This window comes from Narcine bancroftii, chromosome 6 (assembly GCF_036971445.1).
Source record: "Narcine bancroftii isolate sNarBan1 chromosome 6, sNarBan1.hap1, whole genome shotgun sequence".
Lineage (NCBI taxonomy): Eukaryota > Metazoa > Chordata > Chondrichthyes > Torpediniformes > Narcinidae > Narcine > Narcine bancroftii.
The window spans coordinates 25,398,406-25,418,773 of NC_091474.1; the positions used below are offsets into that span (position 1 = coordinate 25,398,406).

The following is a 20,368-nucleotide window of genomic DNA, read 5'->3' on the forward strand; positions in this document are numbered from 1 at the left end:
TGATCTGTTTTAGGTGGAATCCAACTATGTGCAGAGAAATTCTGTTCAAAGAAATGCTATAGTCCCTGGCATAAAAAAACAGTTTTGAGGGCAGATGACACTTGCTACGTGGAAATGAAAGAAAAAATCAATATACTTAAGGTCATTATTAATTTTGTTTATGTTGTTTGACTTGTGTTTATGCACTAGAACTGAAAGAAAATATTGTAGAATATGTTTTGTTTCATATGTCTGTAATTCTGTCTAACGCCGGAGTAAGCAGACAATAGGTATGTCATTAGAAGGGGTGATGCTCTTGTTGGAAGATGCATTTACTCTATTGAGCACTCAACAGTAAATTGCCCAAATAAGATCAGATCCAGATTTCAGATTTATTGTCAGAGTACATACATGATGTCACATATAACCCTAGGATTCTTTTTCCAGTGGGCAAAGCAGAATTACCACTTATTGGTAGTGCAAAAAAAAAACTGCACAACATACACATGTAGACAAATAAAGAAATGTAAACAAACTACATTACTAAAAGAGAGAAAAAAGATTATTTTAATAGAGTGCAAAAGTAAGAGTCCTTAAATAAGTCCCTAGTTGAGTTTGTTGTTGAGGAGTCTGACAGTAGAGGGGTAGCAGCTGTTCCTGAATCTGGTGGTGATTCTTGTGGCACCTCTACCTCTTTCCTGATGGCAGCAACGAAAACCAAGTGTGTGCTGGGTGGTGTGGATCCTTGATGATTGCTGCTGCTCTTCCCTGTCGACGTTCTCGATAATGGGATGGTTTCACTTGTGATGTCCTGAGCTGTGTTCACTACCTTTCACAGGGGGTACTGGTGTCCCCCTACCAGGCCATGATGCAGCTGGTCAGCGCACTCAGGATCATGAGTCTTGGTGGCATTTTCCTCCAGAGACTCGTGAGGGGCTGCAAATTATGAATACTGTACTCTTTGAGATTCATGCACTAATAGCACCACCTAGAGCAGGACTGATCTTGCTCCTTCTAAAGCACCATGCTGATGCAGAAACCCAATATTTTCCTGTGCTGTGTGGCTGCAGTACTCTATGGTTAAACTAAAACTGGTATTAAACCAAGCCATTTTAAAATCCCACCAATCATTTATATTTTCCATAAGCCTAACATAAACTTGAAGAGAAGTATTAATGATAAGTTACTCCAATGTACAATTCCTCATAATTATTTCCTAGGTTTTTAAAACTTTACAAATTTGCATCTCCATGTAGGAAAGGTATCATTAATCTGGAAAGAATTCTGTAAAGATTCACAAAGATATTGCTGGAACCAGAAGGTTTGAGTTCCAAAGAGAGACTGGATAGGCAAGAGTTTCTTTCATCTCGAGCACAGGAGGCTGAGGTATATGAAATCACAAAGGGCACGGAGAGGGTGAATGGTCAACCTTTTTCCGCATAGGGGAGTCCAAAACTGAAGGTATAGATTTAAGGTGAGTGGGAAAGATTCAAAGTAACCTGTGGACCACATTTCTCACACAGTGATGGAAATGAGGAAAAATCTATGCATGTGGAGGTGGTAGAGATGGCTAGAATTACAATGTTTAAAAGATATTTTGACACTTACATAGATAGGAAAGGTTTAGAGCAGTGATTCTCAACCTGTGCTATAGGTACTCTATGGTTAGTAAGGGATTACTTAAGGTGGTGTGTGAGTGGGGAAAAAAATGGTTGAGAACCATGTAAGGCATGGAGCAGGAGTTTGATAAACTCCGCAGCATTCAGAAGGTGTGGTAGATAGGAGTTGCAGGACACTGTTACATCTAGGAGACAGGAAGAGAGGTTACAGTTAGGAGAGGGGAGAGAGAACTGGCAGGCAGAGCAGGGCCCTCTGATGGGCATCCCTCTGAAACACATATACTGTTTTGGATTCTGTTGAGGGGGTCATCAGGTACAAGCCATGGCAATCAGATCTCTGGCACAGAGTCAGGTAATGTGGCTAAGAAGGGAAGGGGTAAAATGAGGCGAGCTGTAGTGATAGGGGATTCCATAGGAAGACAGATGAGAGGTTCTGTGGAGGAGATCATGAATCCCAGATGGTACGTTGCCTCCCTAGTCCCAGGGTCTATGATATCTTAGATCGGGTCACGACATTCCTAGATGGGATGATGCTAAGCCAAATATTGTGGTCCATGGAGGAACCAATGATATAGATTGGAAGGGTGAAGAAGTCCTGCAAGGACTGTTCAGGGAGTTAGATGCTAGGTTGAAGAAGAGAACCTCCAGGGTAGTAATCTTAGGATTGCTTCCCGTGCCACATGCTGGAGAGGTTAGAAATAGGAAGATAAGGCAGTTTAACACGTAGCTGGGGTGGTGTAGAAGGGAGGGCTGCAAGTTTCTATATCCAGGGAAGGTTGGATCTGTACCGATGGGACAGATTGCATCTGAACTGGAAGAGGATTAATATCCTTGCAGGTAGGATTGTTAGTTTTGTCCCAATGGAAGAGGGAACCAAAATGTTAGAGCAGTGAGTGAGAAGGAGGAGGATAAAGGTCATGCGAGGATTTTATGTATAGACAGAAATCAAAGGTTTGTACATAATAGAAATTTTCTCAGGTGTATTTATTTTAATGCAAGAGTATTGTTGAAAAGGATGGTGAGTTTAGGGCATTTTTTGACAGGTGGGATTATGACGTTATTGCTATTAGTGAGACTTTGTTGCTTGAGGGGTTCCATGATAGAGGGGGAGGGATAAAAGGGGGAAGAGTGACATTACTAGTCAGGGAAGATATCTCTGCTTTGCAAAGTCAGGTCAGCCAGGAGGGTTTGTCTACAGTGGCCATATGGGTAGAGTTGAGGAATGGGAAAGGTGTCACCACAGTGATAGGGTTGTATTATAGACTGCCCAATAATCAGGGAGAATTGGAGGAGCAAATCTGAAGAGAGATAGCAGAACAATGTAAGAAGTAGAAAGTTGTGATAGTAGATTTTAACTTTCCAAATATTGACTGGGACCCATACTGTGAAAGGGCTGGATGGCTTGAAGTTTGTCAAATGTATTCAGGAAAGTTTTCTAAATCAGTATATAGAGGTACCAACGTTAGGATGCAGTACTTGATCTCCTATTAGGGAACAAGGCAAGACAGGTGACAGATGTATGTGTAGGTGAACGTTTTGGGTCCAGTGACCATAATGTCAGTACCTTCAAGTTAATTATGGAAATGGATAAGTCTGGTCTTCATGTTGGGATTCTAAATTGGATAAGGCAAATTTTGTGGAGATGAGAAAGGATCTAGGAAGAGTGGATTGGGGTATGTTGTTTTATGGCAAGGCTGTGTTAAGTAAGTGGACGACCTTCAAAGGCAAAACTTTGAGAGTGCAGTGTTTGCATGTTCCTGTTAGGATTAAAGGCAAAGTTAACAGGCATAGGGAACCCTGGTTTTCAAGGGATATTGGCAATCTGATTAAGAAGAGGGAGGTGCAACAAGGAGCTAATGAGGTACGATGAAAATGCAAGAAAATACTCAAGAAGGAAATCAGGAAGCCAAAAATAAGAGGTTATTTTAGCAAATAATGTTAAGGTAAACCAAAAGGGTTTCTACAAGAATAGTAAGAGTAAAAGGATGCTAAGGGACAAAATTGGTCCCCTAGAGGATCAGAGTGGTCAACTATGCTTGGAGCCTCAAGTAATGGGGAAGATCTTAACACTTTTTTTTGCATTAATATTTACTCAGGAAACTGGCATCATGCATAAGGAAGGAAGGGAAACAAACAGAAGTCATGGAACATGTTGTAGATGACACTTTCCTTATTCTAATATATCCTAATTTCAAAGTATCATCTTCCAAAACGTGAGCTGAGATATCCCACATTTAAATCTCTTTAATCCAATAAATCAATCTCTGTGGCTATTACTTTATGTAGTTTTAATTTGTTGCTAGAACAGACAACATTTTGTATAGCTTTGCCACAAGACTTTCATAACATTGAATAACAAAGCATTTATTGTAAAGATAATCCTTTAGACTCTAATTACTGAAATGTTGACATAACAAACCAATAGTTAAAGAATGCTATAAAAACACAAAGATATATAGAGATACAAAATTTAAAGAAAATTTCATGTGCTCACGCTTCCTTCACATCTTGTAGAATGAGAGCAAGCAGTTAGCCTGGGCAGATAATATGATATATTTCATCATAGTTACTATGGTAACACTACAAACAGCAACTCTCTGAAAGAGACAGACATAAAATTAACTAAATTCAAAAACACAAGGTTTTAACTTTTACAAGTGGAGATTAAGGAGGTGGAGGTGCTTGCTGCCTTACAGCACATAAAGGTAGATAAATCCCCCGGGCCAGATATGATATTCCCTCAGACCTTCAGGGAGACTAGTGTAGAAATTGCAGGGGCCTGGCAGATATATTCAAAATGTCCTTAGCCATGGGTGAGGTGCCTGAGGAATTGGAGGGTAACTTATGTTGTCCCGTTGTTTAAAAGAGGCTCCAAAAATAAACCAGGTAATTATAGATTGGTGAGTATGACATCAGTTGTAGGTAAATTATTGGAAGGAGTTCTGAGAAATAGGTATAGGTATTTGGACAACCATGGGCTGATTAAGGACAATCAGCATGGTTTTGTGCATGGTGGGTCAGGTTTAATGAGTTTTTTGAGGAGGTTATCTGGATGAAGGAAAGGCTGTGGATGTTATCTACATAGACTTTAGTAAAGTCTTTGACAAGGTCCCACATGGGAGGGTAGTTCAAAAGGTTAAGACACTGGGTATACACGCAGAGGTTGTAAACTGGATTTGGAATTGGCTGTTTGGGAGAAAACAGAGTGTTAGTGGATGGTTGCTTCTCAGATTGGAGACCTGTGACTAGTGGTGTGTTGGGACCATTGTTGTTTGTTGTCTTTATCAATGATCTGGATGATAATGAGGTAAATTGGATCAGCAAGCTTACTGATGACACAAATATAGGAGGCGTTGTGTGTAGTGAGGAAGATTTTCAAAGCTTGTAGAGGGATCTGCACCAATTGGGAAAATGGGCCAAAAAATGGCAGATGGAATTTAATGCAGACAAGTGTGAGGTGATGCATTTTGGTAGGACATACACAGTAAATGGTAGGCCACTGAGGAATACGGAGGAGCAATGAGATCTAGGAATGCAGATACATTGTTCCCTGAAGGCGGTGTTGCAGGTGGACGGAATTATTTAAAAAAAACATTTAGCATCTTAGTCTTTATAAATCAAAATATTATGTATAGGAGTTGGGATGTTGTTTAAGACATTGGTGAGGCCAAATTTAGAATGTTGTGTGTAGTTCTGGTCACCTAACCACAGGAAGGATATCAATAAGATTTAAAGAGTGCAGAGAATATTTAATAAGATGTTGCCGAGTCTTCAGGAGTTGCGTTACAGGGAAGGATTAAATAAGTTAGGATTTTATTCCTTGGAGTAAAGAAGAATGAGGGAAGATTTGATAGAGGTTTACAAGATTATAAGAGGTATAGTTAGAGTGGATACAAGTAGGCTTTTTCCACTCGGGGGAGATAAATATCAGAGGTCATAATTTTAAGCTGAAAGGGAAAAGCTTTAAGGGAAACATTAGGGGAAAGTTCTTCACTCAGAGTGTTGAATGGGCTGCCATCTGATGTGGTGAATACTGGCTCGATCTTGAGGTTTCAGAATAGATTGGACAGATACATGGATGGGAGTGGTCTGGAGGAGTGGGAGCAGGTCAGTAGGACTAGCAAAATAATGGTCAGCACAGACTAGAAGGGCTGAGGGGCTTGTTTTCTGTGCTGTGGCACTCTTGTTATATACTTCTAACTACTTTTTAGAGGGACATGACCAAAATATAGGCTGTTGGGACTAGCTTACGATAGCCTCTTATGTTTAACCACGCTGTTTAATAGTATTTAATAGCAGCAAAGAAGAAACAGATGGATGAATACAAGGAATATAGTAAAAACCTCCTGAATATTAACATGAAGGTGTCAGAGGAATTGATGAAATTGGATGAAAATGCCATGTTGGAATCGAGAAGCATCCTCATTCAATATCACAAGTTTAAGGTATGTGATTGGCTTTGTGTCAACTATTAGTCTGGAAATTCTCAGAACCAGTTGAAAGCAGATGACCTGATACTTCTTGCAGAGTTCCTGTCTGTCATAGTTTTACCCACTTATGTAAGCCACTACTTCTATATCTCTTTATAATTTTTTTTCTACAGAGTTGATTGAGAAAAAAACAAAATGTAAGTTTATGCAACCCACAAAATATGTGATAACATTAAAGGGGTATCAAAGAGATATTAAGGCATTGGAACATTGGATTAGTGTAGAAGAGAAATAAAAGAATAGCCATGATCTTTTGAGATGAGAGTTCACTGTCTTGACGCACTGTAAATACAATGTACAGATTGTCTGTATTGAACAGTCAGCTTATTTGCATTTCTTTCTTTGTTTACTTTTTTTTATATACGCATCTTTCTTGAGTACAGTTTTATTGCACTACCGATAAGTAGAAATTCTGCCTGGCCCACAGGAAAAGGAATCTCAGGGTGTTACGTGATGTAACGTATGTACTCTGACAATAAATCTGACATCTGAATCGAAATATGACTACCAAAATATCTGTCTGCATCACTTTATCTGCACTAATTGTAACTGAAAAATTATCTTACAGGTAAGTAAGACGCACCAACTCCCGACAGATATTTTGATAGTCAGATTTCAGATTTTGATGTTAGAGTATTTACATGATATCACATACAACCCTGAGATTCTTTTTCCTTTGGGTCATGTAGAATTTCTACTTAGTGGTGGTGCAAAAAAACTGTACTCAAGAAAGATACATATATAAAAAAAGAGAGAAAGAAAGAAGTACAAATAAACTGTGCAATATAACAAATAAATAATATGCAAAGTGAGAGTCCCTACATGAGTCTTTGATTGAATTTGTTGTTCAGGAGTCTGAATGTGGAGAGGTGACAACTATTCCTTACCCTGGTGTTATGAGCCTTGTGGCACCTGTACCTCTTTCCTGATGGTAGCACCAGGAGTAGAGCATACCCGAGAGGGTGTGCATCCTTGATGATTGCTGTTGCTCTCTATCAGCTGCTTTCCATGTATCTGGTATAGTTTAGGGCAGAATGGGAAAGTTATTGAAAATAAAGTAATTAAACTGTTCTTGAACCTGGAGGTGATGGACTTCAGGCTTCTGTACCTTCTTCCCGAAGATAGCAATGAGAAGAGGTTGTGACCAGGGTGATGGGGGTTCTTTATGACGTTGGCTGCCATCTTGAGGCAATGTCTCTTATAGATGTCTTCACTAGACAGAAGATAGATTCCTGTGATGGAATTAGTTATTGTAAAGAGAAATATTGCCAGGACTGGCGAGGTATTTATATGGAAGGACTGATTAAACCAGTTGATTCATTTGGTTGAAGGAGGTCATAAGAAGTTTAATCCAGCTGAATGAATTTGAGATGCTTAGATTGACTAAGAAGAGCCTTTTTTCTGATTAAAGAGGTCAAATAACCATGGGGAATAGATTTTAGGAAAAAAGAAGGATTAGCAGAAGAGATGGAAGCTATCATTCTTGCAATGTGGAGCTCACTTCCAGAAAGGTTGGTATAGGACATATGTTCTTTATACGTTAGATATATCTACTTGCATTGTAGAATGCTAGCTACTCTGGAATAATGTACAACAGGAAACTATGTAGAGACAAGTATGATGTGGATGGTGGATTTCTTTGCTCATGATGTCACCCTGTCAATTTCCTCTCTCATTTTTGTATGCAAGAAAGAAATTTCCAGTATAGATGTTTGGAAACGACAGGAGATCGAAGCAGCAAAGGATGATCTCAAAGACACTGAGATAACAGTGAAACAAAAATCTGAAGGTCAGTCACAAAGCTTCTATGGAGTCATTTGTGGCTTTGAAATCTGTTCCATTCTTATATTTAACAATACCAACTCTGAATGAATTTCTAGGTAACTAACATTGATTTTTAACAGCGGTAACATATTAATTAAATCCTGTTGGTATTCAACAATTGTTGCATTTTTAAATTTTTGGCAATTATGAATATGAGTGTTTATTGTACAGATGTGCCAAATTTCTTACTTGCTGTAGCTGCACAGATATGTAAGATGCACCAACATCATTAATATAAATTACCACAAAATGCCAAGGCAGTAAAATATTTAATAAATATAAAAGTATAGATAAATAAATAATGGATAGCACTGTTAATGTAGTGGTTCTCAGTCTTGTTCACATACCACCTTAAATAATCCCTTACTAACCAGTAAGCACCCGGGTTCAAATCTGGCACTGTCTGTGAAGTGTTCATACTTTCTTCTCATGTCTGCATGTGTTTCCTCTGGGTGCTCCAGTTTCCTTCAAAACATACGGGGGTTGTAGGTTGTTTAGTATATTTGGACACACAGGCTCATGGGCCAGAAGGGCCTGTAACTGTTCTGTATGTCTAATTTTAATTTATTTATAGTTGCAGTTAGTACAATTTCAATCATGCCAACAGATCTTTAGCTCGTTTCGGAGTAGTTTATGGTCAGGGTGTTATGGAGAGGTTCAAGACCCTGATAGCATTTGGAAAAAGCTGTCCTTGATCCTAGATATGGCAGCCTTCAGGCTTCTGTACCTTCTGCCTCAAGGAAGCAGTTGTGACAAGAGTGTTGTGGATCTTTTATGATGTTAGCTGCCTTCTTGATGTCTTCAGTGGATGGGAAGTTGCTGCCCATGATGGGCTTGATTAAGTTTTCTACTTGCTGCACCCTTCTGCATTCCAGGGCACTTGAGTTTCCAAACCAGGCTGTGATGCAACCAGCTGGAATACTTTATCTCAGTGGTTCTCAACCTTTTCCTTTCCACTCACATACCACTTTAAGTAATCCCTATGCCACAAATGCTCTGTGATTAGTAAGGGATTAATTAAAGTGGTATGTCAGTGCGAAGGGAAAGTTGAGAATCACTGAGATATAGTGACTCACCAATTGTTACTGAAATATTTTGCTTGAGAAAAATTGTCATTGGCCCATTACCTTTGGATTTATGAAACTGTGCACATAACAAGTCAATTAGGTACGATAAAAACAGGTGTTTTCAAACTTTTTCTTTCTACCCATATACCACCTTAAGCAATCCTTAATAATCACAGAGGACCTATGGCATAGGGAATACTTAAAGTCGTATGTGAGTGGAAAGAAAAAGGCTGAGAACCACTGCTTTATCTAAATAATATCTGAGAGAAAGGATTTGTGCTTAATTTTTATTTTAATGTTGCAATTAAGTTATATCAAAGGCGTAGAGAATTGACTTCCAAAAATAATCAAGTAATTCAAATATGCATTAAGATATCATTGAGGAACCTGACACAGTAGTTTACAAAACTGTATTTCTTGTATTTCAAATAAATCTGAAATTCAGCAATGGTCACCATGAAACCGTTAATAACAAAAACCATATCATTCACTAATGATATGGTCCATGATTGACACTGACCTCCATTGAAGACATCTAGGTGATGAGCTGCCTCAATAAGGCAGCCAACATCACAATGCACTCCTGTCACCCTGGTCAAAATCTTATCTTGCTGCTACGTTCAGACAGAGGAACAGAAGTCTGGAGTCCAGCACGGCTTCATAGGGCGAAAGGGCCTGTTACTGTGCTGTACGTCTAAATTCAAATTTAATGACTCTTTATTGAGCAAAACCAATTGTAAACCTTTTTTTAATTTTCAGAGTTATATTGTCAAGTAGAAGAAGTTAACACGAGGATTCGGAATGCACGTACAGAATTACGTATGTTGAAGGAATTTAGAGACAAAGAGCTTCCGATATTTACTTTGAAAATAGCGCAGCTGGAGAAAGAAGTTAAGAACCTCACACAAAAGCAACAGGTAGGAGGAGTCATTCACGATACTGTCACTCCTGCAGTCTAAAATAAAAACTTAATGCTGAAGAAACTCAGCGGGTCAAACAGTGTATTTTGTATAGCAAAGATAGAGGTACATAACCAATGTTTCAGACTTGAACCCTTCATCAAGGTATGAATAAAATGAGTTCATGCACCTGCCTACATATTACTCATACCCAAAACGTTGGTTATGACCTTTATCTTTGCTATGTAACATTTTGCTCATATCTTGAAGAAAGGCTCAAGCCAGAAATATTGGTTATGTATTTTTATCTTTGCTATATAAAGTGCACTGATTGACCTGCTGAGTTTCTCCCGCATTGTGTTTTTACTTCAATCACAGACTTTAGTGTTTATTTCTGTCCTGTGGTCTTTACATTATAACCATTATAATCTTGGATGGACTCTCCAACCTTCTTGAACTTAGCCTTGGACCATTGGCTGTTGTAATTGGCATCAAACCATTAGTTCCTTCTAATGACCGAGGCTGGGCCCTCCAGCATGATAAAGGTGCCATGTGTTCTTTGTTCTTCTTCTTTTGCCATCTTCGAGAGATCACCCTGCTTCTCTCCAGGCTGAGAAACATGGAATGGGTCTGGAGAAATTGTTGCTGAGTTGTGCACTAAATGGGGTTGGGAGTGTTGATTATTGTGCCGAAATAGCATAGAGCCGTGCCTGCCCAGAGTCGAGGGATGGCATTGAATTGACTTTTCCCTTGGTTGTTTGTGTGTGTATGCAGTTTGTTTCCATATTCGTTATTAGTTGCCTGCATGTGTTTAATCGCTTACCAACATTTTCCCACGATCGCTAATAAACTGTGTATGTTGTTTCACTGCCGCTACCTTTTTCCCACGGCTGCGATAAATTTTGTGTGTGCGCATGCGCAGTGTATCTGTTACCATTTCCCACACTTGCCTTCTGTAAATAAAATCCTTCCCTACCAAAACTGTGTTCAGAGTCCTTGCCTTTGAAACCTACCAAACCTGTTTCCTCATTCACAACAATTGGCGCTGCGAGCTGGGTGTTAGTGTGTGTATTTTTTTTCCTTAAGCAGGTCATTCCCAATTAATCTCAATGCCTGTGGGTGGTGGGGTAAATGGAACAGCCACCAGATCCCCTCCTCAGCAGTCCAACTCTGGGCTTTGGCTCCTGCGAAGTGTCAACCTTGGTTGGATTGTACCTCCCACGGGACTTCATTGATGGAGGAGAGGTACTGTAATCCTTTGTGCTGTTCAGGTCAGCCCTCTCACAGGGCACCACCACCAGGACACCAGAGTATGTGTCCACCATGGTCAGGGCATACTGATTTTTGTTTTGGCATGGGAGCAGTCCCATATAGTCAATCTGCCATATGTGACCTGCTCCCATGCCTCGACGAATGTTGCCTATCTGCCCCATTGGCCAGCCTCATGGTTTCACCTGTTGGCAAATGGAGCAGTTGACAACAGAGGTTTTACATTTGTCTAGTGTGAGGATAACCCCAAATTGCTCTGCCCAATGCCATGTGCCGTTGGCCCCAAGATGGCCAACTTTGCGGTTTACCAAGCTGGCCAGTGCGCTGAGATCAGTTTCAGGTGGGGAGCTGTTGGCACAGCATATTTTGGCAGCTTGGTCCACAGTGGCGTTGAGTATTGCTTCATCAGTGTTTTTCAGAGTATGGGCATTCACATGGTTGGCTGAAATTTATCATTGGGCTGCCTGGTCCCAAATGAATTGCCAGTGCTGCTGTCCACAGAGGAGGCATCCATGTATTTCCCACCCCGTCTCATGCCACTGAGCCATCCACACAGCCATACCATTGGCCACTGCCCAAGAGTCAGTATAGATGTGGCAGCCTGGTGGTGTCCCGCAGGGTAAGGGCTACTGTTGCCAGCTCAGCAAGTTGACGACTTGCTTCCTCTGTAGTTAAAATGCAACCCTCCAATACTGTTTTTCCCCCTTTCCAGCAGCTGGATCCATCTGTGAATCAGGCATACGATTTATGATCAGGGTTGAGTGAGTCGAATGGTTGGCCCCAGATATCTGTTAAATCTGGACTGGTTCGTGGGACTGTGGGAATGACATAATCTGTTTATGGAGGCAGCTAACCCCTTTGGAATCTGATTTGGCCCAGTCCATGATATACCACTTCCACTTTACTATGGAGGACCTCTGGGCCCAACCCTCTTTGTGTGTTGAATCAGGGGTCTTGACCCTCTGTATTATGGGGCATAGAATGACAGGGTTAGTGCCTGTTTGATGTTGGGTGGTGAGGAGCACCAGGTCGAAGGCTCTCGAATGGACTATAGCGAGTGGCAGACTCAGGTCGAGACTTGATCCAAAAACCAAGCGGGACTCTGCGCGCTTGGAATTTCTGCCAGAGGCTCCACTCAGTGACCGTCTCATTGGCAAAAACGTAATTCAAAAGGGCAGGGTAAGAGTGGCACTGCCTGCTCTACAGCTTATCTTGCTGTCTCAAAGGCAGCCTTTTGTTTTTATGGGAGACCCTATAGAGGGGTCTGAGAAGCAGTGTAAGGTGAGATATATGCTGCCACGAGTACCTAGAAGGCCAACAAATCTTTGGCTGTCCATTTTATTTGAGGGGACTGCAACGTTTAAAATTTTGCTTTTGGCAGTTTTGGGGATATACCTTTGTCCTGAGTGCCATTGAATTCCGAGGAACCCCTACCACCCCACCCGGAGGGAGGAGATTAGCATATCAAGTGCCTCTGAGACAATGTTCTCAGATGGACCTTGCAGGAGTATATCATGTATCTTCTTTGGCTTGGCTTCGCGGACGAAGATTTATGGAGGGGGTAAAAAGTCCACGTCAGCTGCAGGCTCGTTTGTGGCTGACAAATCCGATGCGGGACAGGCAGACACGATTGCAGCGGTTGCAGGGGAAAATTGGTTGGTTGGGGTTGGGTGTTGGGTTTTTCCTCCTTTGCCTTTTGTCAGTGAGGTGGGCTCTGCGGTCTTCTTCAAAGGAGGTTGCTGCCCGCCAAACTGTGAGGCGCCAAGATGCACGGTTTGAGGCGTTATCAGCCCACTGGCGGTGGTCAATGTGGCAGGCACCAAGAGATTTCTTTAGGCAGTCCTTGTACCTTTTCTTTGGTGCACCTCTGTCACGGTGGCCAGTGGAGAGCTCGCCATATAACACGATCTTGGGAAGGCGATGGTCCTCCATTCTGGAGACGTGACCCATCCAGCGCAGCTGGATCTTCAGCAGCGTGGACTCGATGCTGTCGACCTCTGCCATCTCGAGTACTTCGACGTTAGGGATGTAAGCGCTCCAATGGATGTTGAGGATGGAGCGGAGACAACGCTGGTGGAAGCGTTCTAGGAGCCGTAGGTGGTGCCGGTAGAGGACCCATGATTCGGAGCCGAACAGGAGTGTGGGTATGACAACGGCTCTGTATACGCTTATCTTTGTGAGGTTTTTCAGTTGGTTGTTTTTCCAGACTCTTTTGTGTAGTCTTCCAAAGGCGCTATTTGCCTTGGCGAGTCTGTTGTCTATCTCATTGTCGATCCTTGCATCTGATGAAATGGTGCAGCCGAGATAGGTAAACTGGTTGACCGTTTTGAGTTTTGTGTGCCCGATGGAGATGTGGGGGGGGCTGGTAATCATGGTGGGGAGCTGGCTGATGGAGGACCTCAGTTTTCTTCAGGCTGACTTCCAGGCCAAACATTTTGGCAGTTTCCGCAAAGCAGGACGTCAAGCGCTGAAGAGCTGGCTCTGAATGGGCAACTAAAGCGGCATCGTCTGCAAAGAGTAGTTCACGGACAAGTTTCTCTTGTGTCTTGGTGTGAGCTTGCAGGCGCCTCAGATTGAAGAGACTGCCATCCGTGCGGTACCGGATGTAAACAGCGTCTTCATTGTTGGGGTCTTTCATGGCTTGGTTCAGCATCATGCTGAAGAAGATTGAAAAGAGGGTTGGTGCGAGAACACAGCCTTGCTTCACGCCATTGTTAATGGAGAAGGGTTCAGAGAGCTCATTGCTGTATCTGACCCGACCTTGTTGGTTTTCGTGCAGTTGGATAATCATGTTGAGGAACTTTGGGGGACATCCGATGCGCTCTAGTATTTGCCAAAGCCCTTTCCTGCTCACGGTGTCGAAGGCTTTGGTGTATATATAATGGGCAATTGACACCTCTGGGAGGAGTTGAATCTGTTGTAAATCACGGGAGATTAGACCATGGCATATTGTTGGGCTTAGAGTAATGACAGAATGTGTATTGTCTCCCATCCCATATAAATCCAAATTGCTCCTGGCAACCTTGATGGAGGGGGTGGGGCGATGGAGAAGAATGCATTGGCATCTTGCAATCTTCTCTACAACAGTGACGATATTGGACACTGTTTTAGAATGGGGTTGTGGGGGGGGGGGGTGCTGCCTTGTTTAATTGCCAGTAGTCCACCGTCATGCGCCATGACCTGTTCTTTTTGCGGACAGGCCAGATGAGACTATTGAAGGGAGAGGCTAAACGTCTAATCATGCCCTCCTGCAATAGGGCTTGGAGAGCCTCAGTAATGTCTTGGTGTCCCTCCGTCACGTTGTATTGATGGGTGCAGATGACTTTGAGGATTGAACTAACTGGAGACATATTTGATTTGGGAAATTTGTATTCATTTATTTTAAAAATTGAACATTAGTCATTGAATTAATGGAACCAGTTGTAAAACCTCTAGTTTATTTATATTCTGTTGGAATCCTGTTGTTCAGATACAGTCTGGCACGGAAGCAAGTCCTGAGCCAAAGCAGAGGGGTAAATTGTCCTCTGATCTAACTAACCACATAGTTCAAGGAGAAGTCAGATTTATTGTCAGAGTACATACGTGACATCACATACAACCCTGAGATTTTCCTGTGGGTGAGGCAGAATTACCCCTTATTGGTAGTGCAAATAAAAACTACACAATGTACAGCTGTAAACAAAGAAAGAAATGTAAACAAACTGTGCAATACAGAGAGGAAAGAAAAACAAAGTGCAAAAGTAAGAGTCCTTACACGAGTCCCTGTTGAGTTAGTTGTTGAGGAGTCTGATGGTGGAGGGGGAGCAGCTGTTCCCAAAGCTGGTGGTGCAAGTCTTGTGGCACATATACCTCTTTCCTGACGGCAGCCGCTAGAACAGAGCATGTGCTGGGTGGTGTGGGTCTTTGATGATTGCTGCTGCCCTCTGACAGCAGTGTTCCCTATAGATGTTCTCAATGGTGGGGATGGTTTTGCATGTGAGGTCCTGGGCTGTGTCCATTAACCTTTGGAGGGCTTTACACTCAAGAGTATTGGTGTTCCCATACCAGACAGTGATGCAGCCAGTTAGCACACTTTGCACCACACATCTGCAGAAATTTGCCAGGGTTTCCGATGTCGCACCAAACTTCCACACACTCCTGAGGAAGTAGAGGTGCTGACATGCTTTCTTCTCGATGCCATTTTGTGTTGGGTCTAGGAAAGATCCTCTGACATAGTGACTCCCAAGAATTTAAATATGCTCACCCTCTCTACCTCTGATCCACCAGTGGTAACTGGATCATACTCCTGTAGTCAACAAGCAGCTCCTTGGACATGACATAAGCAATTAATACTGGTGTTACTATTTACACCCTTGTTACATTACATATAGGGCACCCTTATTATTTTAACAATACTTCTTTGATTCCAAACAGGGTGAATTAGCAGATGTAGAGGAGGTTACACTTGCACATAGGAGAACAATGGAAAATGCATTGGAAGAGAAGAAACAGGAAATCTTTCAGAAGGTTGCCAAGGTTAGTCACTCATGTTAATAATAGTGGATAGATATGAGAGTCTGGAATCTGAAGCAAAAAACAATCTGCTGCAAGAGCTCAGTGGGTTGAGGAGCATTAGTGCAAAAAAAATAACATTGCATGTCTGAACCCTTCATCAAGACACAGCATCTTCCCACTGCCCGCTTCTTAAAGACAAAAATATCATTCAGGCTACTGGTAAATTTTAGAATAAATCAATAAACCCAGTGAACTGCTTATATACAATTCTCTGAGACTCTACTACTTATTTAACAATATTTACCGTATTTATTTTTATGTGCTGCATGTGAATCATTTGTATGTGTGTTATGTCAGGTTGTGTGTTTACATGTTTTTTGCATGGGGACCGAGGAATGCTGTTTCATCAGGTTGTTCTTGTACAATCGATGCCTGACAGACTTGATCACCACTGGGGATTTCAACCAAGCGAACCTCACAAGTCAGAGCTACTTAGATTCTACCAGAATGTGGACTTTGCTATGAGAGGGGTGAACAAGATGAAACTTGAGTACACTAATATCTCCAACGCATGTCAGGCAGAGCCTCAACCCCACCTTGGATACACAGATCACATCTCTGTAATGCTAATCCCAGCATACAGAACACTTGCTAAATGCTCCAGACTGGTCCTGAAGCAGGTTAAAACCTGGCCAGCAGGGGCCATTCACACACTTCAAGACTGCTTTGAGCTCACTGACTTGTTCAAGGAAGCAGCAACTGACTGCATAAATCTGGAGGAGTATATGGTAACAGTGACCAGCTACATTAGTAAGTCTACTGACGATGTCACTGTGCCCAAGTCCATCACTATTCGCTCTAATCAGAAGCGTAGGATGATTGCAGAGGTGCGGATGCTGCTGAGGAACCGAGACACAGTCTTCAGAGCGGGCGACAAAGCAGCCCTAGCGATTGCAAGAACCAAGCTATCTAAGGCCATCAGGGAGACAAATTGTGCACAGGGCCAGCAGATTCACAGTCACTTTCTGGACAGCAACAACATGTGGAAGGGGATCCAAGATATCACTAACCACAAGACTACACCATCTGCATGTGCTGGTGATGCCTCCCTCCCAGATGAACTGAACAAATTCTACATTCAGTTTGTGGCAAAAAGCTATGTAGCAGCAGAGGAGGCCACCCCTCCCTCCTCCAAAGGATCAGGTGCTGTGTCTTACTGTGGCCAATGTTAAGAGAGAACGAGGCAAAGTCAACCCAAGGAAAGCTGCTGGACTGGATAACACTCCCAGCAGAGTACTCAGGGGATGTGTAGCTCAGCTAGCAGATGTTCTCACCGACACCTTTAACATCTCCCTGAGTAGTGCTGTGGTCCCTACGTGCTTCAAAGACACCACCATTGTTCCTGTGCCAAAAAAGTTGTTTGCGTCTTGCCTCAATGATTACTGCCCTGTCGCACACAAGTCCATCGTTGTGAAGTGCTTCGAGAGGCTCATTGTGGGGCACATCAAGCACTTGCTGCCCCCTCAGTGCACCCCCTCAGTGCACGTAGATCCAATTTCTCCACAGACGATGCTATTGCCACCATCCTTCATCTAGCCCCCACCTGGAAAATAAAGACTCGTATGTTCAAATGCTGTTTATTGACTTAATTTCGACATTCAACACAATCATACTTTAGATCCAGCAGGCCAAAATTTCTTCTCAGGAACTGAACACCTCCCTCTGCAAGTGGATTCTCGACTTCCTGACTGGGAAGTCAGGAAGTGTTAGGCAGTCAGGATTGGAAACAGCAGCTCCAAAATATCACACTGAGCACGGGGGTCCCCCAGAGCTGCATGCTTAGTCCACTGCTGTTCACCCTGCTGACCCATGATTGTGCAGCCAAACACAGCTTGAACCACATCATCAAGTTTGCTTGCAAAAAAACAGTGTTGGGCCTTATCAGTAAGAACAAGGAGGCGGCATACAGAGACAAATTGCAGACACTAACAAACTGGTGTAGAGCACATTAAAAAAAAAGCAAAAGAAATGGTGTTGACTTCAGGAGGCCCTGGGGAGATCATGCTCCCCTGGCCATTGATGGCTCTATCATTGAGGTTGTCAAGAGTATCAAGTTTCTCTGAGTGCACCTGGTAAAGAATCTCACCTGATCCCTTAACACCTGCTCCATAGCCAAGAAAGCTCTGCAGCACTTCTACTTCCTAGCTCTCATCCAGTCTATACTCTCCATATTGAGAGTATCCTGTGCAGCTTTATCACCACCTGGTTTGGAAGCACCTCAGACTGTAAGACCCTACAGAGGATAGTGAAGTCAGCAGAAAAGACCATTGGGGAACCTCTTCCTAGCAAGAAGAACATCTATTACACTCAATGCAGGCGGAAAGCAATAAACATTTTGAAAGACTCCACGAATCCCACATGTAAACTGTTCTCCCTTCTATCATCTGGCAGGAGGTACCGTAACATTCAGGCCCTAATGTCCAGAGTGGGAAACAGTTTTTTCTCCCAAAACCAACAGGGTCCTGAACTACCAGTACAGATGTGGATAGTGTACAGTGGACTTTCAGTGTATACGTCGTAATACCTTAATATTTTGATGTGTTCACTGCTTCCCTAACTTGTATCTATGTAAATATGCTTTATGGACCTGGAGAAACACTATCTTGTCCTACCATGTGAGCATGGTAGGATCAATAAATACAGTTGACTTGACAGCATGTCTTATCTGACCGGACCTTCCAGTATCTACCAAATTTAATCTGATGTCGTAGAGACGTGTTTTGTGTAAGCAAGTTTTGTCCCCAAAATTCTCTGAAAAATTCACCTCCTTTTAACTTATTGCCCAGTTCTTTTTATCTTTTTCTTTGATCTCTTCCTTTCATGATACCCCACTTACCTTCTTCCCTCCCATCGGTTCTCCTCAATTCCTATGGCAACTTCCTATGCAACTGTAATGCTATACTGATCCTTTTACCTCTTCCTCTTCCACCTTCCAGGACCACAAATCCTCTTCCAAGTGAGACTGATTTACTTTTACAGGTACTTAATTCAATTTGGTATCATGTATTCTGAACTCATGTTGTAGCCTCTACTATGTCAGTTTAGGTGACTGGTTTGTGAGATGCCTCTGTTTAATTCACGGGTGATTATAAATTCCCAGTCGTAAGTGGTTCTTTTTTTTTCCCCCTCCATCCTTTCCCATTCTGCATTCCTGCATTTTTTTTCAAATAATTTCAATGCAAGTTCAAGGAATTGCACTAAAAACACAAAAATGCTCGAGGAACTCAACAGGTCATGCATCATCCATAGGCCTGCTTTTTACTCATACCTTGAAGAAGGGTTCAGGCCTGAAACATTGGTTATATATCTTTACCTCCTATGGACACTACGTGATATCACAAAACCACAGCCTTGCACTCAGTGTTGGCAAAACTAAGGAATTGATTGTGGACTTCAGGAAGAGGAAACCAGGAGAAGCCAAACCAGTCCTCATCCAGGGGTCAGCTGTGGAGATGGTAAGGAACTTAAAATTCCTGGGTGTCAGCATCTCTGAAGATCTATCTTGGAGAAGATGGCTCACCAGTGGCTATATTTTGTTAGGAGATTTGCTATGTCCATAAAGACTTGCAAATTTCTACAGGTGTACCGTGGAGAACATTCTGACTGGTTACATCACTGTCTGATATGGAGGACAGGAAAAGGCAACAGAGGGTCGTAAACTCGGCCAGTGAGCATTAGTCTTCAATCCATAAGGGCATCTTTAAGAGGTGGTGTCTCAAGGACCCTCACCACTCAGGCCATGCCCTCTTCTCGCTGCTATCATCAGGAAGAAGGAACAGCTGCCTGAAGACGCACCCTCAACACTACAAAACCAGCTTCTTCTCCTCCGCCATCAGATTTCTGAATGGGCAATAAACCACAGACACAACCTCACATTTTTTTCATTTTTGCACTAGTTATTTATTTTTTAAATCATGCATTTACAGAATTGTAATTTATAGTAATTTTGCACCTTATACTTCATGACAATAAACCTGATTCTGACTGGCTGAGTTCCTCCAGCATTTTTACTATAATCTGTTGACTTTGGTTTGTCACTCCACTCAAGGAGTAGCACCTCAATTTGACTCTAAATTGAATCTAATAATCCAATAGTGATTCTGAAAGTTTTCTAATTAGTTTCTTTTTGTTGCACCATTCATAACTTTTTTTCACCTCATCAACTTTTTTGTTATTTAATCCCTGTCACAAATCGCTGCTTTTTGTTGACCCCTCCCTCTTCGTTTAACCTACACATTTAACACTTAGTCAACATTTGCTATGAAAGATGATTAAACTTCTTTTCTCCACAGATCTGCCAGACCTGCTGAGCATTAATTTTCTCTTTCCATTTCAGCTATATATCATTTAAATATTTTATTTGTTCTTTATAAAATATTTTAATTTTCAACCAAAACCCAAGAGCTACTTCCACAAGATAATTACTTCCAGATTGTAACTGGTAATGGTATGTAACGTTGAGTGTATGATGGATGAAAAATGTTTTATTTTTACAGTAATTAACTTGTTCAGTCAGCCTACTTGCTATTAAAGGATTTCTATTTAAGGCTAAACAGAAAAACTGCAGACGCTGGAATCTTCAGTGGAGGGACTCAGCAGGTCAGGCAGCATCCGTAGAAAGAGGTAAAACACAAAAGTCTGTAGACACAATGGTTGAAGTTAAAAAC

At 42.1% G+C, this 20,368-nt stretch overlaps 1 protein-coding gene across 4 annotated transcripts in view; it reads left to right on the forward strand.

Moving 5' to 3' along the window:
* Positions 1–20,368, forward strand: part of c6h20orf96 (chromosome 6 C20orf96 homolog) — a 32,696-nt gene continuing 12,328 nt past the window's right edge. The window contains exons 1-6 of one of the 4 annotated variants that reach the window (XM_069884358.1): positions 1–141; positions 5,885–6,043; positions 7,778–7,877; positions 9,739–9,896; positions 15,561–15,662; positions 20,249–20,324. In XM_069884358.1, coding sequence (XP_069740459.1) covers positions 115–141; positions 5,885–6,043; positions 7,778–7,877; positions 9,739–9,896; positions 15,561–15,662; positions 20,249–20,324 — 622 coding nt within the window. In that variant the 5' untranslated portion in view covers positions 1–114. Of the gene's footprint in view, positions 142–3,694; positions 6,044–7,777; positions 7,878–9,738; positions 9,897–15,560; positions 15,663–20,248; positions 20,325–20,368 lie in introns of all 4 variants that reach the window. The other 3 variants (XM_069884356.1, XM_069884355.1, XM_069884357.1) reach the window with 3 other exon arrangements.